At 48.6% G+C, this 14,802-nt stretch overlaps 1 protein-coding gene across 2 annotated transcripts in view; it reads left to right on the plus strand.

The window, feature by feature from the left end:
* The first annotated feature begins 1,540 nt into the window (after positions 1–1,540).
* The window catches only part of HS6ST1 (heparan sulfate 6-O-sulfotransferase 1), a 273,400-nt gene continuing 260,138 nt past the window's right edge, over positions 1,541–14,802 (plus strand). The window contains exon 1 of one of the 2 annotated variants that reach the window (XM_048863785.2): positions 1,541–2,471. In XM_048863785.2, coding sequence (XP_048719742.1) covers positions 1,954–2,471 — 518 coding nt within the window. In that variant the 5' untranslated portion in view covers positions 1,541–1,953. The remainder of the gene's footprint in view (positions 2,472–14,802) is intronic. The other variant, XM_048863786.2, reaches the window with a different exon arrangement.

The raw sequence follows: 14,802 nt of genomic DNA on the forward strand, positions 1-14,802 counted from the left end.
TGGCTATTTTTGGTGGAGGAAAAGAACTAGTGACTCTTTGAAATTTAGTCATAACATAGTTAAATTAAATGATCAGTGGAAATGCATGAAAACATAGAGCATAGAAATAATTACAGAAAATAAAATATAATGAGGCATTTTCTGGTATCCGGGACTCTGCATCGAGAATAACCTATTCCTAGGTTGGGTACTTACATGATTCCCATCACATTAGTATCTAAGTGTCTTACAATCTTCAATGTATTTATCCACACAACACCCCTGTGAGGTAAGGAAATGCTTTCATCCTCATTTTACAGATGGGAAACTGAGGCACAGATACTAACTGACCTGCCTGGGGTCATCCAGGAAGTCTGTGGCACAGGAGGTAATTAAACCTGGGTCTCCCAAGCGAACACCCTAACCACTAGACCCTCCATCCTCTGGTATGGGAAGGAACTCCTCAAGATTTTCAAGCAGTGTTTATTTTATTCACTTAGACCCTGTTTAAGGTGTTTAAGCATTTGCCTAGCTATAAACACAATCCTACTTTAGTCACTGAAGATTATTTGCTTATTGAGGAGTTTCCTGCATCTTCCTCTTGAGCATGCAGTGTTGAGCACTGTCATATACAGAATAATGCACTAGGTGGGCTGTGATTGATCCAGCATAGCAATTCCTATGTTCCCTGACCATCTTTTAACCATGCTGGGAACTATTATGTTGTAACTGGATTCCCTGCCAGGGTTAATTTTGAGCAGGAGTCTTTGCTGATAACTTTGCAAAAGCATTGTAATTATAAATGCTTTTCTGTCGATACCACATCCACTGACTTTGCTTTTAGGCCAACCACCTCTTCCCTTTTTTAAAAAATTACAGTGCTCACAAATGAAAACATCTCCCCTCCCCCCCAATAAAGTTTATCACACATGCTTGCTCTTTCTTTCCCACCCACAGACATCATAAGCCTCACTGAGACATCAGAATAAAGTCTGCGGCACCCAGTTGTGTGACATCAGAACAAGAGGCGTACAGCGTCCCCTGGGGAAGGAGCAGATCTATTCTGTTTTCATCCAAATGCCCTTCGGTGCTAATAATTTTGCAGAGGTGCTGGGAGCCATTCAATCGAACTGTAATCCCTGTATATAATGGATCCACTTTAAGCCAGGGCAACCCCTTCCCGCAGCACCTGTGTAATTTTGTTTCAAAAAGGGAGGAGAAATATAGAAACTCAGCTGTGCCAAACCTCTCTCGTTGCAGGTGATATTCAAGGCTGCATGCAAAGGCTCTCCTCGGAGGGATGGTTGCATTGCAGAGTGTTTCCACGAGACCTTTACGGCCTCCCCCAAATTTCCCCTCCTGCCTTTGAAATCTCCCTTATTTAAATGGCCACAGCTTAGCAGCTCTACACCTTGGCAACCCGGTGGGGCGGGGGCAAAGGGGTCCGTCCTGCTGCTCCCTGAGGAGAACTGTAAAAGTCTGGGCGCCTGGAGAGCTCCACAAGCGGAGCCAGCGGGTGTGTGGGAAGTGGAAAGGGGGAGGGAGGAAAAAAGGCTGCGGGCGGGTGCTTGCAACCTGAGAGCTGAAAGGGCTGCGGGGCTTTGCTGTCTCTCTCTGCCTCGCGCTGCCGCTGTCGGCGCGAGCCTGCCGCGGAGAGCGGAGCGGAGCGAGCGGCGCCGGCGCTGTGCATGCTGGGCTCCGATCATGGTGGGCTCGCGCTAGAGGCAGGAAGGGCTCGAGCCAGTCCCCCCGGCAGCCGCGCGCCTCCCGGCCCGCGAGCCCTGGGGAGAGAAGACACCGACCGGGGAGGGGGCTGCTACCCGCCGGGCGCTCGCTCTGCCCCGCACCGCAGCGCCCCGGGACCGCTCGCCGGAGGAGGAGGAGGAGAAGGAGGAAGGGGGGGGCTTGCCCCAGGTGCCAGCCGCTGTGGGGGGACGGGACCGGACCGTGCCCACCCCCGGGAGATGGTGACACATGAGGCGCGCTGGCAGGAGCATGGTTGAAAGGACCAGCAAGTTCTTGCTGATCGTGGCCGGCTCGGTGTGCTTCATGCTCATCCTGTACCAGTACGTGGGGCCGGGGCTGAGCCTGGGGGCGCCCAGCGGCCGCGCCCCGGCCGAGGAGCTGGACCTCTTCCCCACGCCGGACCCGCACTATGTCAAGAAGTACTACTTCCCCGTGCGGGCGCTGGAGCGGGCGCTCGCCTTCGACATGAAGGGCGAGGACGTGATCGTCTTCCTGCACATCCAGAAGACGGGCGGCACCACCTTCGGCCGCCACCTGGTGCAGAACGTGCGGCTCGAGGTGCCCTGCGACTGCCGGCCCGGGCAGAAGAAGTGCACCTGCTACCGGCCCAACCGCCGGGAGACCTGGCTCTTCTCGCGCTTCTCCACCGGCTGGAGCTGCGGGCTGCACGCCGACTGGACCGAGCTCACCAGTTGCGTGCCCGGCGTGCTGGACAAGAGGGAGAGCGCCGCGCTTAAAGCCCCCAGGTGAGCGGCACCCTTAGCCCAGCCCGAGGGCATGCCTTGCATCCCGAGCACGGGAAACCGCCCCCACCCCCGCACGCCTCACGGTGAGCACTGCACCCCCAGCCCGGGAACTCTCCTCTGCACACTCACGGTGAACACTGTACTCCCCTCTGCACTGCCAACCTAGTCTGTGGGCATGCCTTGCACCCCCACCACGGGAACCCCTGCACCCTCATGGTGTGCACTGCACTCACCTGCCCCCCCCCCGGAAACTCTCCTCTGCACACTCACGGTGAACACTGTACTCCCCTCTGCGCTCCCAGCCCAGCCCGAGGGCATGCCTTGCACCCTCACCACGGGAACCCTGCACCCTCATGGTGTGTACTGCACTCACCTGCACCCCCAGCCCGGGAACTCTCCTCTGCACACTCACAGTGAACACTGTACTCCCCTCTGCACTGCCAACCTAGTCTGTGGGCATGCCTTGCACCCCCACCACGGGAACCCCTCGCTGTACTCTCTGCACCCCAGTCCTGCCTGTGGACATGCACTACACTCACCTAGACCCCCAGCCTGGGAACTCCCCTCTGCACCTTCATAGCGTGCAGCTTATTTCCATCTGAATCCCTCTCTGCATGCCCAGCCTGCAGCATGCACTGCACCCCCAGCATGGGAATGCCCCCCCCCACACACACACACACTCATGGCATGCACTGCATCCCCCTTGGTATCTCTCTCTGCACCCCCAGCCTGGGAACCTCCTCAGCACACCCTTGACTTGCACTGTACTCCTCTCTGCATCCCAGCCCACAGCATGCACTGCACTCCTTTGCACCCCCAGAACCCCCTCTTCACCTCCACAGCATTTACTGCACCCCCCCTTGGCACCTCTCTCTTCATTTCCACTGCACTTCTCTGCACCCTGAGCCTGGGCACCTCCTCTGCACCCCCACAGTGTGCACTGCACCTCCTGCCCAGGTATTCCCATGCATGCGCTGGACTCCTCTCTACCCCCAACCTGGGCACCCCTCACTGCACCCCCCTCTGCATGCTCACTCAGGGGCACTGTACTCTGCAGCACCAGCTACCTCCTCTGCACCTCCACAGTGTGCGTTTCACCCCCAGCCCGGGCTCCCCTTCTTCATGTGCTGCACCCCTCTCTCTACCCCCAGACCAGGCACTGTCTTTTGTACCCCCAGAGCATACACTTCACCTTCCTTGGCACCCCCAGCCCAGCCCATGGCATTCACTGGACTTCCCTATGCATATCTCCAGCCTACCCCACGGCATATGCTACTCCTGTCTGCATCCTCTGCTCACCCTACTGCGTACATGCCCCTGTCCTCTGCACCCCAGCCTGGCCACCCACCTCTGCACCCCACCACAAGCATGCACTCTCCTCTGCACCCTCAACCCAGACGCCCCCTCTGCCACATCCATGGCATGCGCTGCATCAGCTCTCTGCACCTCCAGCTCAGACCACCTGCCCTCTGTACCCCCACAGCATGCATCCATCTGCACCCACAGCCCTCACCATGACATAAACTGCACCTGCCCTCTGCACCCCTAGCCCAGGCACCCCCTCTGCCCACATTATTACAGGTACTGCACCTCTTCTTTGCACTCTAGCTCACCCCATTGCATTCATTGAACCTCCTCTCTGCACCCCCACATCCCATCTTGTGCACCCTCCACTCCTCAGCCCAGCCTTATCCTTGCCCTTGTAGCCTATATAGCTACCCTACTCTGTGTATCCCTAATCCTCCTATACCCCAGCTAAACCCGTACACCCTCAATCGCAGGCAAGAGAGACACAAGACCCCCAGTCCCCTGCACGCTTAACCCCCCTTCCTGCATGTATGCGCACAATCACCCCCATATTCCACTTTGCATACCCCTACACCCACTCTATATCCCCCCTTCAGTTCCTATCCTTTTCCTTGCACAGTGAGTGGTGCTTCAAAAGCCTTAGCTGAAAACAGTACATTTCTCCTGCAAACCTCAACTTACATCCCCTTTATCTCTCTGTCTTCCACTTGGACAGGAGAGAGAGCATCACCCCAAAATCCCAGGCAAGACAACTCGCTCAAAATTTCATTCTTACACACGCCCGATCCGACCCCCAGCCCCTCTCACACGGACACCAAATCCTATTGCATTCCTGTCCTCTTGTATCCTTCATTCCACTGCCCGAGTCTTAACTTGCTCTCAAGATAATAATTTATAATAATCTATGTAAATTTAAATTGACTTGTTTAAAGGCATCTCCAATTGTTCTTATTCCTGCTTCCCTAATTTAACGTATTTTTATGTCTTTGAGTCTGAGAGGTCTGGTAGTTTTTTTAGCTGATCCCTATCATTGGAAATACCATGCACAATCTCTTTAGTGAATGTAAATCACTGTTGTTGTTATTACTATCGCTTGTATAATTTTTTCTGTAAGTTTAATTCTCAGAGCTATGCAACATTTTATGCAATCATTTGTTAATGCCATGTGCTGTATATATGTCTTTAATAGCATACGTAATAATCCTTTTAGTGAACGGCAGCCTTAGAGCAAGTCTGTTTTAGCATCGCTGTTCTTCTTTCTTCTGCATTTTAAACCATTTTAGTCGGTCTTGTCCTCGGAGGAGTATGCAGTTATTAGTGTATTCTTTATTGCCTCTGTTATGATTACTGCTCCTTTCAACGGATCTCAGTCAGTTTCAGTGTTAGTCATCCTAATACTATACTTGAGTCACTGTCATGCTGGCTGACCTGGGAACGGCAAACCAGGGCATGTAGGCAGAGGGATAGAGTCCTCTCAGGTTTTCCTTGTGATCTTTTATTTTTAAGGCACTTGTAAACATTTATAAACAAAATACCCTTCACCTGTCCTGTTGCTGATGTGGTTTAGTGAAGTGCTGAAATGAAAACTGCTCAAAGTTCAAATCTGGTAAAAACCTGGTCTGTGAACCCTGGCACCCAGTTAGCAAACTGGTAACTTGCCATAAAGACAGATTTATGGATCGATCCAGTCACCCATCTGCTCAGGAGCCTCTGTTGTACTTAAACCTACTCTACCTTCAGTATTTAATCCTACTCTCCTTGCTTTTTCATACAGTTAATACAGAACAGCATAATGCTGTTGTAATGAAGCTCCAGATTGTGAACATATAGTAAGGGTCCTATTACATGGTTGCTCAGTTACCTTTAACCTTAAAGGCTTAATAATTAGTTCTTACTGAAGATGTTCCACTTTGGAGAATGGATTCTGTGGAAGAATCCTCAGTGTATTTTGTAGGCACTTCAGAAGCAGCTACTAAGTATTGCACCTTTTCAATAATTTTTGAATGAGGTTGTTTTCTCTCTAGTATTTGTTTTTTAAGATTTAGGGCATTTGACGCTTTTTAAACTATCCTTATTCAAAATATATTGAAAAAATGATCTCATCCCCCAGTGTATCCAGGAGTGGATTTATCATGAAACAAACCGTGTAGTGTCATGGGACCCCCAATGACAGGGGGCCCGCCAAAATGCAGGACAAATCTCACCTGACAACCTGCCCCTGAGTCCCTGGCCTGCACAAAGCAGAGCTCAGGCAGGCTGCCTGCATGCTGTGGCTGGTGGCCCCACGCTGCTCCTGGAAGTGGCCGGGTGCTGGCATGTTTCTGTGCACCCCTGGCGGGGTGGGGGGAGGCGACTCTGTGCGCTGCTCCTGCCCCGGGCAGTGCATGGAGACCTGATGCCCCTCTCCCCCCAAGGGGTGTGCAGAGATGTGCCTGCAGCAAGGCTAAGGTGGCTCCTTGCCTGCTATGCCTCCCTTCCTCCCTCCCTCCACGCCGTTCCTGGAAGCAGCCGGCGTGTCCCTACGGCCCCTGGGGAGGGGGTGTTTCTCCATGAGCTGCCCTCGCCATGAGTGCCGACTGCACAGCTCCCATTGGCTGGGAACTGTGGACAATGGGAGCTCTGGGGGCAGTGCCTGCAGTCAGCGGTGCATGGAGACCCCTTGCGCCCCCTGCGTAGGAGCCGCTGCCAGAGGGGGGGATGTGCTGGTCGCTTTGGGAGCCACGCCACCCAAGGTAAATGCTGCTTCCCTCTCACACACAGCCCCCTGCTCCAACCCAGAGCCCATACCCAGCACCCAAACTCCCTCTCAGAGCCCCGACCCCTGCACCCACTCCCACACCCCAACCCACTGCCCCAATCAAGGTACCTTACTTTATTTTCATTTACTTCCCATTACTTATAGGAGGAGGATGAAGAAAAAAAGAATGTTCTTTTTCTTGGCTGGGTCCTGAGGGCCCCCCACTGCAACCCCCCCTCCCGAAAATGAAGCTGCGCACAGGGCCCCACTAACTCTAAATCCACCATTGAGTGTATCCTAATACTAGTTTTGCTCAGTGCTGTGGTCTCTTTGTTTCTGTTACCCCACAGATTAGGTTGGATTAGGACTTGATTTTCAGAAATGTTGGGGCTATGATGTGGAGGTTTAGGTAATCTGATTATAGTAATCTTGGTTTGTTTACACACACTGTGCTTGGTCTTTCATTAATTTTGAACCGCGGATGATTTTGGTACAATAAACAGCTACCAGTTGACTTTGTAATATTGTCCTAGCACAGTGCTCTATTGTAATGAAGTACAGTTCATGGTGTTCGTAAGGCATCTTCACAAAAAGATAACATTTCTCTGGCTTGTAATGAAATCAGGATTCATAAATGAGAGATGTTTGTTTAAAATCCGTGATGTAGTGAATTTCATTTGTTCAGATGAAATAGTATACCTTCTTGCATTATTTCCAGTACACTAGCAATCATATCACTTCATTTCTCTGCTCTGAATAATGTATCTTGGCCATCAAAACAGTAGCTTGTTTTTTATGCGACCTGTGCTTTCGAGAGAGGCTAGTGTTGAAATAGGATTTGACTATGAAATTCTCACTTGAACAAGCTCAAGACAGAACCATCTGGGTCTGCTTGAACGCAGTAAGACTTCAGAATTCTAAAGTTACTTTTATAGCTCTTCTGCAGTGCAGACATGAAATTCACCTTTCAGAACATTCAGTTCCTTCCTTTTATATTCAGTATGTACAGTGACAGGGACAGATTAATGTAGGGGCTTTAGGGGCTGCAGCCCGGGGCCTCAAGCTAAGAGGGGGCCCTGCAGGCTGGATGCGGCCCACTGCTTCTTTCCATCCGGCCCGCAGCAAATCTCCATGCTGCGGGCCAGACACTGGTCCCCGAGCATCCCAACCCCCTGTCCCATCCCTGTCTCCACCCCAGAGCCCACCTCTCCAGCTGGAGCTGCACCCTCTCCTACACCCCAGTCCTAAGCCCACTCGAAACCCCCAGGGGACCCACAAAATCTAGGAGCCCCCAGGCCCACTGGAGAGTTAATCTGGGCCTGTACAGTGAAGTTTGACAACGTTGCTCTTTCCAGCTATTGCATCAGTGTTAGAAGACTGCAAAAGCGATGTTTGTTGCGCAAAACACAACAGCTACCATCTGATTAAAAATCTGTCTAACATTGTGCCTTCCAGTAGTCCTGGAAAGCTTGAAGGTCATTCAGAAATGCCCACATGTACAAATCATGAGCTAAAAGCTGTTAACTTTGAAAGGAATGCAGCTTTATCACTGCGTAGTGCCCTATTGCACTACATTCCATAACCTAGGCATGGTACATAAATTTACAATGCACTTGGCTCTTTTTATTGTTCTGCTGCTCTGAGCTGGCCTTAACGATGGGGAGTGCTAGAATGTCCAAAGACTGCAAATTCCTGGGTTTTTGTTTGGTTTGGTTTTTTTTTTTTTTTCATTGTTATGGTAAATAAGAGACAGACATTTTTAGCTCCAGTGGGTCAGCGCACTTAAAGTTTATGCTGTTTTGTTGTCTTTGAGTGATTGTTTGCCATGCTTTGTATATAAAAGACACTTGTAAATGATTTTTGGGCAAGCATTTCTTGAAGTAAATGTTTTGTTCACATGCAATAAAAGGAATAGATTGACGACTTCTGTGCTTGTAACATTTGGAACTAAAGTGAGCTCCATTGTGAACCAAAAGTGTACATTATCTGCAATCTTCCATTTGTCTCAAGTTAAGCATCTAAAATTGAGATGCCCAAAACCTTGAGTTGCTTTTTAAAATCTTCACACCATTATATTTTGCATCAACTCAGTTCTTTAGCCTAATTGTCACTATTAATAGAATGTGCAAAGTAAGCCAGTCTTACTTTGGCTTTCTCCACTCAGGACTTGATCTAAATCAGTAGTTTTCAACCTGTGGTCTGCGGACCGCTGGGGGTCTACAGACTATGTGGAAGATTTCCAAAGGGGTTCGCACCTCCATTTGAAATTATTTTAGGGTCTGCAAATGGGGGGAAAAAAAGGTTGAATACCATTGATCTAAAGCCCTTGAAGTGAATGGAAAGATTCTTGGATGAGCCCCTAATGCAGTGGTGCCCAAACTTCTTCTGTCACACCCCCCTTACCAGTAATGGAATCTGTCTGTGTCTTCCCCTCCCCCCCTCCATTACTGCACAGTTGGCTCAGCAGAGGAGCTGGGGGGCAAAGGCGGAGCTGGCCTGGGGGTGGAGAGGGAATGATGGCAGAGCTGGGCTAGGGGCAGAGCAGGGGATGGAGTTGTGTTGGGGCAGAGTGGAGCTGGGTGACATTCTGTCCCCACTCCTTTTGGGGGCTGACCTGCCCTCCTGCCCCCATGTGCCCCGCCAGATGTTTTGGGGACCACTGCCCTAATGGCACTGTGGTGTTTCACTCTGCCTGCTGCACCTATCACCCTCTGTGCCAAGGACTGTGAAGAGTTAGAAGTTCTCAAGACCTTCTTGTAGGGCACTTCACATATGAGCCTGTTGCCTCCCCTTTTTAATTGTGTTCTGTGGGAACAATAAGGACATAAATAAATTTAAGCTAAGGGAGATCCATTCCCTTATTCTCCCCACATCTCCTCACTGGAAACAATCTTTATAGCTATCCCTACTGGTTCATTCTTCTTTGTTTCAAAACAAGAGCATGTAAACTGGTTATTTTCCTGAAGATTCATTGTTCACATGGAGATGGTTTATAAGGCATGTAACAGCTTTAAATATCCGTTCGGCTCAAACTTCTAGTTGCTTTAGGATAGGCTGCATATTTGGCAGAACACTGGAACTGTGTTGCTCTCCACCCCCATTTAATTTCTGTTTCAAGCACTGTGTAGATTGCTTTTTTTATTTTCTTTTTTTTTAATGAGCCTCCTCAAGAGGCTAACTTAATCTTGGCTTTGTGTATGCGTTTATGTGCGAGTCTGTCACAGAAGTTCACCTGCTGAGCTTTTAATCTACATTTCACACTATGCTCAAGAAATTGACAGGAACTTTTTTTTGTGATCACAAATACAAAAAAAGAAAACCCTTCCCCACCCTCATCTGGATTTGAATTCTTTACAAACAATAAAATACCGTATATGAACATTAAAATGCAAAATCCCAGATGTCTGTTGTAGGTTTTCGGTAACACCCATAGTTAAGCAAATCCGTTTGCCTGGATTCTGGAGTCTCTCGGGCAAGCTGTTTACAGTGTTTGTTTTGTGCAGGTTTTTATTTTATTTTATTAAAAGAAACAATTCACAGAGCCCAGCCATATGGAGGGTTTTTGCCAGTTTGATTTTTCTGAAGTGTGAACTTTCGCAGTTTCATATTGGATGTGTGTATGCAGAGAGCTAGGGCCATTGTTCACAAGTCAGCTACACCAGTGTGGCTCTGGAATAATTCTGCTGAAAGCAGTTGAATGGTAACAGGGTAAAACTATTGAAAGTGAGAGGAGAGAAAGGCCTTTGGAATGTGGGAAACTGAATTCCTTTGCCGCCCAGGTGTGTTACAGCCAGTTGGCCAGATATGGAACCCCCTACGTGTTGCATCCAGTTGCCCTGATTTCTACAGCCAAGAGTAGGGTGACCACATGTCTTGTTTTGGCAGCGACAGTCCCCTTTTTAAGCCCTGTCCCAGCCATCCTGACTTTTTGGCAAAACTGGGCATTTGTCCCGTTTGCTCTTGCCGACTTGATCAGTTGGCAAGAGCAAATGGGACAAATGCCCACTTTTGTCAGAAAAGTGGGGTGTGGAGGAATGCGCAGGGGGGGTGAGCGGAGATGGTAGCCCTGCACAGGGGGGGAAATAGGGTTGGTGGGGGAGGCAGCGTTCCAGCCTGTGGGGGGATGGTACAGGGTTCCAGCAACCGGGCAACGGTCTTGCGTGTGGTGGTGGAGCTTGGGCAAGTGACTGGGGGTGTCCCATTTTCCCTTTGGGAAATATGGTCACCCTAGCCAAGACAGATGGATCTTAAATGGTCCGTTCTCCACAGCTGAGACTTTTAGTTTGGCGGATTGTAAATCATTGAATTAGGTTAGTCATTGAGGTCAAGGTTTTGGCTAATTAAAAAAACAAAAACAAAACTGCTGTCCGAGAATTAAGGTGTTCTGTTCACCTGAGTCACCTAGGGCCCTTCTAATGTCATATATCAGGCAATCACAAATCTTTTAACATGAAAAAGAGGACATTTCAGAGCTAAAGATTTTTTGCTTTTAAAAGATTTTAAAATTTGAATCTTGTTGACTGCTCAGTGGTGTGTATTACATGTTGAAAAGTAATGCAAATGTAAAGAGACAGACTCCTTTAAAAACGTAATTGTTCCTGTATAGCGGACCCTATGTTACTTATAATTGTCACACCACAAGTGCATGCAAAATTTCCAAAACTAATCACTTTCATTCCTCAGAGAGCCCTAGGTAGGACATCCTGGTCTACAGAGTGTAGTGTCATATTGGAATGTCGCTGATTGGGAGTGGGTAGACCTAAGGAAAGTGGAGTGACAAATCCTGCAATATATACTACCACCGAAAATGATGCGCGCATACCTATTGCAAGCTAGCACGGCCCTGATCAATACTAGCTTCGGATCTGTCTATGCACGCTTGTGGGGGGGATCTGTGACTAAGAAGCTTTGCAGTGGCTTTATGTTAACCTTTATTAAACAAAGTGCATGCGCCCAAAGTGACTAAGGCCTGATAAAGCAGCTATGCGCTTACCTGGCATGACCGAGCAGGGCATGTTTGCTGTGTATCCCGAGGAGTCTCTCCCTGAAGGGGAGGAATGAAGGATTTTTGTTTCATTGGTAATTACCTTCGTTCTTCCCTTTAGGAAAGCACTGCGGGAGGAATCTCCCCTTGTAACCTAGAGGTTCCTGTGACTCTCTTTTGAGCAATCCAATCACCCCCACCCCAAACTAAGGAGAGACTGGACACCCTTTCCTGTGAAACTTCCACTGACTTGCAGGAGTGGGCTCTTGCAGGCTCTGTACAAGTGCACTGGAGACAGCTTAAAGCCTTTGCTGGCACACATACATCGTAATGCAGGATTTCTGCGATTCGCTCTGGAAGGATGTTTGTAGCCGAACAAAGCTGAGTGGAGACCCAGTCTTCTAAAAGAACATAGTTTTGTGTTGTGTCTGCGAGTGTGACTTATCGCTTTGATCACTTTGCTTTCTGTGATATCCCCATCTGCTGACCACTTGCCCTATCTGAACCTTGTTTATGGCTGCTGCCGCACATGGTCATGGATGATTGCTTGTTAATCTGTTTCTAATACATTTGTTCACAACTGTAACTAGGTTTGTGATATTAGAGAGACAAGGTGGGGGAGGTAATGTCTTTTATTGGACCAGCTTCTGTTGGTGAGAGAGACAACCTTTTGAGCTTACACAGAGGTTTGAGATAGATGTTAGTCGATAGTTGTGTGGTTGTGGTATGACAGCTGTTTTGGCCTGGAAGCAGTTCGACTGTACAGCTGTGGTTTGATGAATAAACAAGAAATAGCTGGTTCAAGTTCAGGTAGGCTTATATGATTGGTTTAGTGCAGTGGTTTTCAAACTTTTTTTCTGGAGACCCAGTTGAAGAAAATTGTTGATGCCCATGACCCAACGGGAGCTGGAGATGAGGGTTTTGGCGTGTGGGAGGGGCTCAGGGCTGGGACAGAGGGTTGGGGTGGGGCCGGTGATGAGGGATTCGGGGTGCAGGAGGGGGCTCTGGGTTGGGGAGGGCTCAGTGCTGGGGCAGCAAGTCGGGTTGTGGGAGGCAGTCAGGGCTCTGGACTGGGGGTGCAGGCTCTGGGGTGGAGCTGGGGATAGGTTCAGGAGTGGGTTTCTGGCCAGTGGGAGTGCGGAGCCGGTGCTCGGGGCGGGGGCAGTGTGCAGAGCCCCGTGACTCCACGCCAAGGAGCTGGACCTGCTGCTGGCCGCTTCCAGGGCACAATGCCGTGTCAGAGAAGGTAGGGACTAGTCTGCCTTAGCCAGGCATCACTGCCCAAAGGACTTTTAACAGCCCGGCTGGCAGTGCTGACCAGAGCTGCCACGACCCAGTGCCTTACATTCTGCGACCTGGTACTGGGTTGCAGCCTGCAGTTTGAAAACCACTGATTTACTGTGTCCTATCCATTGTGTTTGGTGTGTTTGCCTGCCTGCTACCCATTTTGCTATTGGATTACCTTTAATGGGGACTCTGGTGCTTGTGGAGTGGCATCATAAGGCCGTTGGCTTCAGTCGCTAGCAGAATCAGGGCTGTTGTTTGTCTCTTCTTCCGTTTTCCCATGGGCGGTTACTTGTTTCAAAGTACTAATAATATTATCATATGCAAGGCAAAAATTGTAGTTGAATGTTCTAGGAGTAAACAGAACCTCTATAGGGTGTGTGTGGTTACTTCAAAAAGCCAAATGGCATATTCCTCTTGCCCCAAACTTTGCGTTTCCATAAAGTTGAGCCCTGGTTGCATTTAAGTTCCTTAGAAATATTAGGATTGGGGGAGGGGGACTTTCCTTGGTTAATTTAGAATTGTTCTTCGTGGAGCAAGGCTACTTGTCATATTCTCCACTGTTAATAGTCGCAGTGGGTATAGCTGTTGAGTCAGGATTCTTTAGTGGAATTTTGCTTGGGGTTGGGATGGAAGGAAATGATACTGATGTTTCTGATTCCATAGAAAAGTGGGGGGAGGGGGAAGGAGGATACAGAAGTGAAGGAATCCATTGCAGATTCTGTTGGCTCTGAGACCATGGCTGTCTGTAACGGCTTTTTTGTTTTGTTTTCCTTCATTCCTAATGGACTTAGAACTATTGATTGATCAGTGGACTTTCTGATTAGTGCAATTCTAAGGTGACGCAGACCCTGTAATTGCATTTTCATTGCTTTTTGTGCATTTCTACCCTCCTGCTATCCCCTCAGTACAGAAATTGGATTCTATACAGAGTGCTCTCTATCCCTGTGCATAATCCTTAGGGAATTATTGCCATCAAGAGACCAGGACCTTAATCAGTCTATTCTGCAGCACTTCAGGTTTCGGGTGTGAATTGATGCTGCACTTGGTCTGGTTATGATATCGCCAAAGGAGGGAGCACTCAGCAGCTCCTAGTCATTGTCGTTTGTCTCCTAACAATCTAGTCTCTGCTGAAAAATAAACAACCTATGTTAAGAAATGGTGGTGCACACTAAACATGAATTTTAAAAAATCCACCCTTAATGGGGTTTGGTTGTGATTATTTGTGTTATATGCTGCACATAAGGGCATAATTTAAGGGGTAGGGCCTGAGGTTGTGTTCTGTATGCTGTCCTGCTGCTGGGAACTTCTGATTAGAGGTATGAGACAGGCAGCCTTTCTAGCCCTTGCCCTAAAAAGAGGTTAGAGGGCTTCTGTCTCACACCTCTAGCCCTAAGGTGAAGTCACTGATCATAGCAATTGTGTAGTGCTTTCACTATACACAAGGCACCACAAAGGTTGGTTAGCATTATCCTACAGAGGGTCAGACAGCTGCTGGTGTTAATCTGAAATAAGTCTTGAGTGGGAACTGTCTGGCACCTCTAACCTAAATCTCAAGATTATATTTTTCATATATATTCCCTACCTGCACACCCATTCTGTTGCCTCCAGAATCGGCTGATGTGCCTTTATACAGATGATTTCTTAAATGCATCTGAACATATTTTTCCTGCTGCTTTGTCCTCTACCCTTGGTTAATGATAAACCTGTCATAATACTCGTCTACCTTTTTATAGAGGAAATATTTGGCAATTTCCTGCCATTTTAAACAAGAACTTGGTGATTTGCAATTAACTTTTTTGTGGTCTGATGCTTCATTTTGTTGCATAACTCTTCTCCAGCTTATTAACTGGAAAGTCTTTGATTACACTTCATCACAGAGTACGGCATTAGCATTTCTTTTGCTGCACTGTGACTTATTAAAAAACCCTGTCATATTTTGGGTTAGATTTTACTAAAACGTTTTGGGCCTTGTTTGTGTTTTTGTTTTTATAGTCTTTTCAGGAAAATTAGTAATG

This window comes from Caretta caretta, chromosome 9 (assembly GCF_965140235.1).
Source record: "Caretta caretta isolate rCarCar2 chromosome 9, rCarCar1.hap1, whole genome shotgun sequence".
NCBI classification, from domain to species: Eukaryota; Metazoa; Chordata; order Testudines; family Cheloniidae; genus Caretta; species Caretta caretta.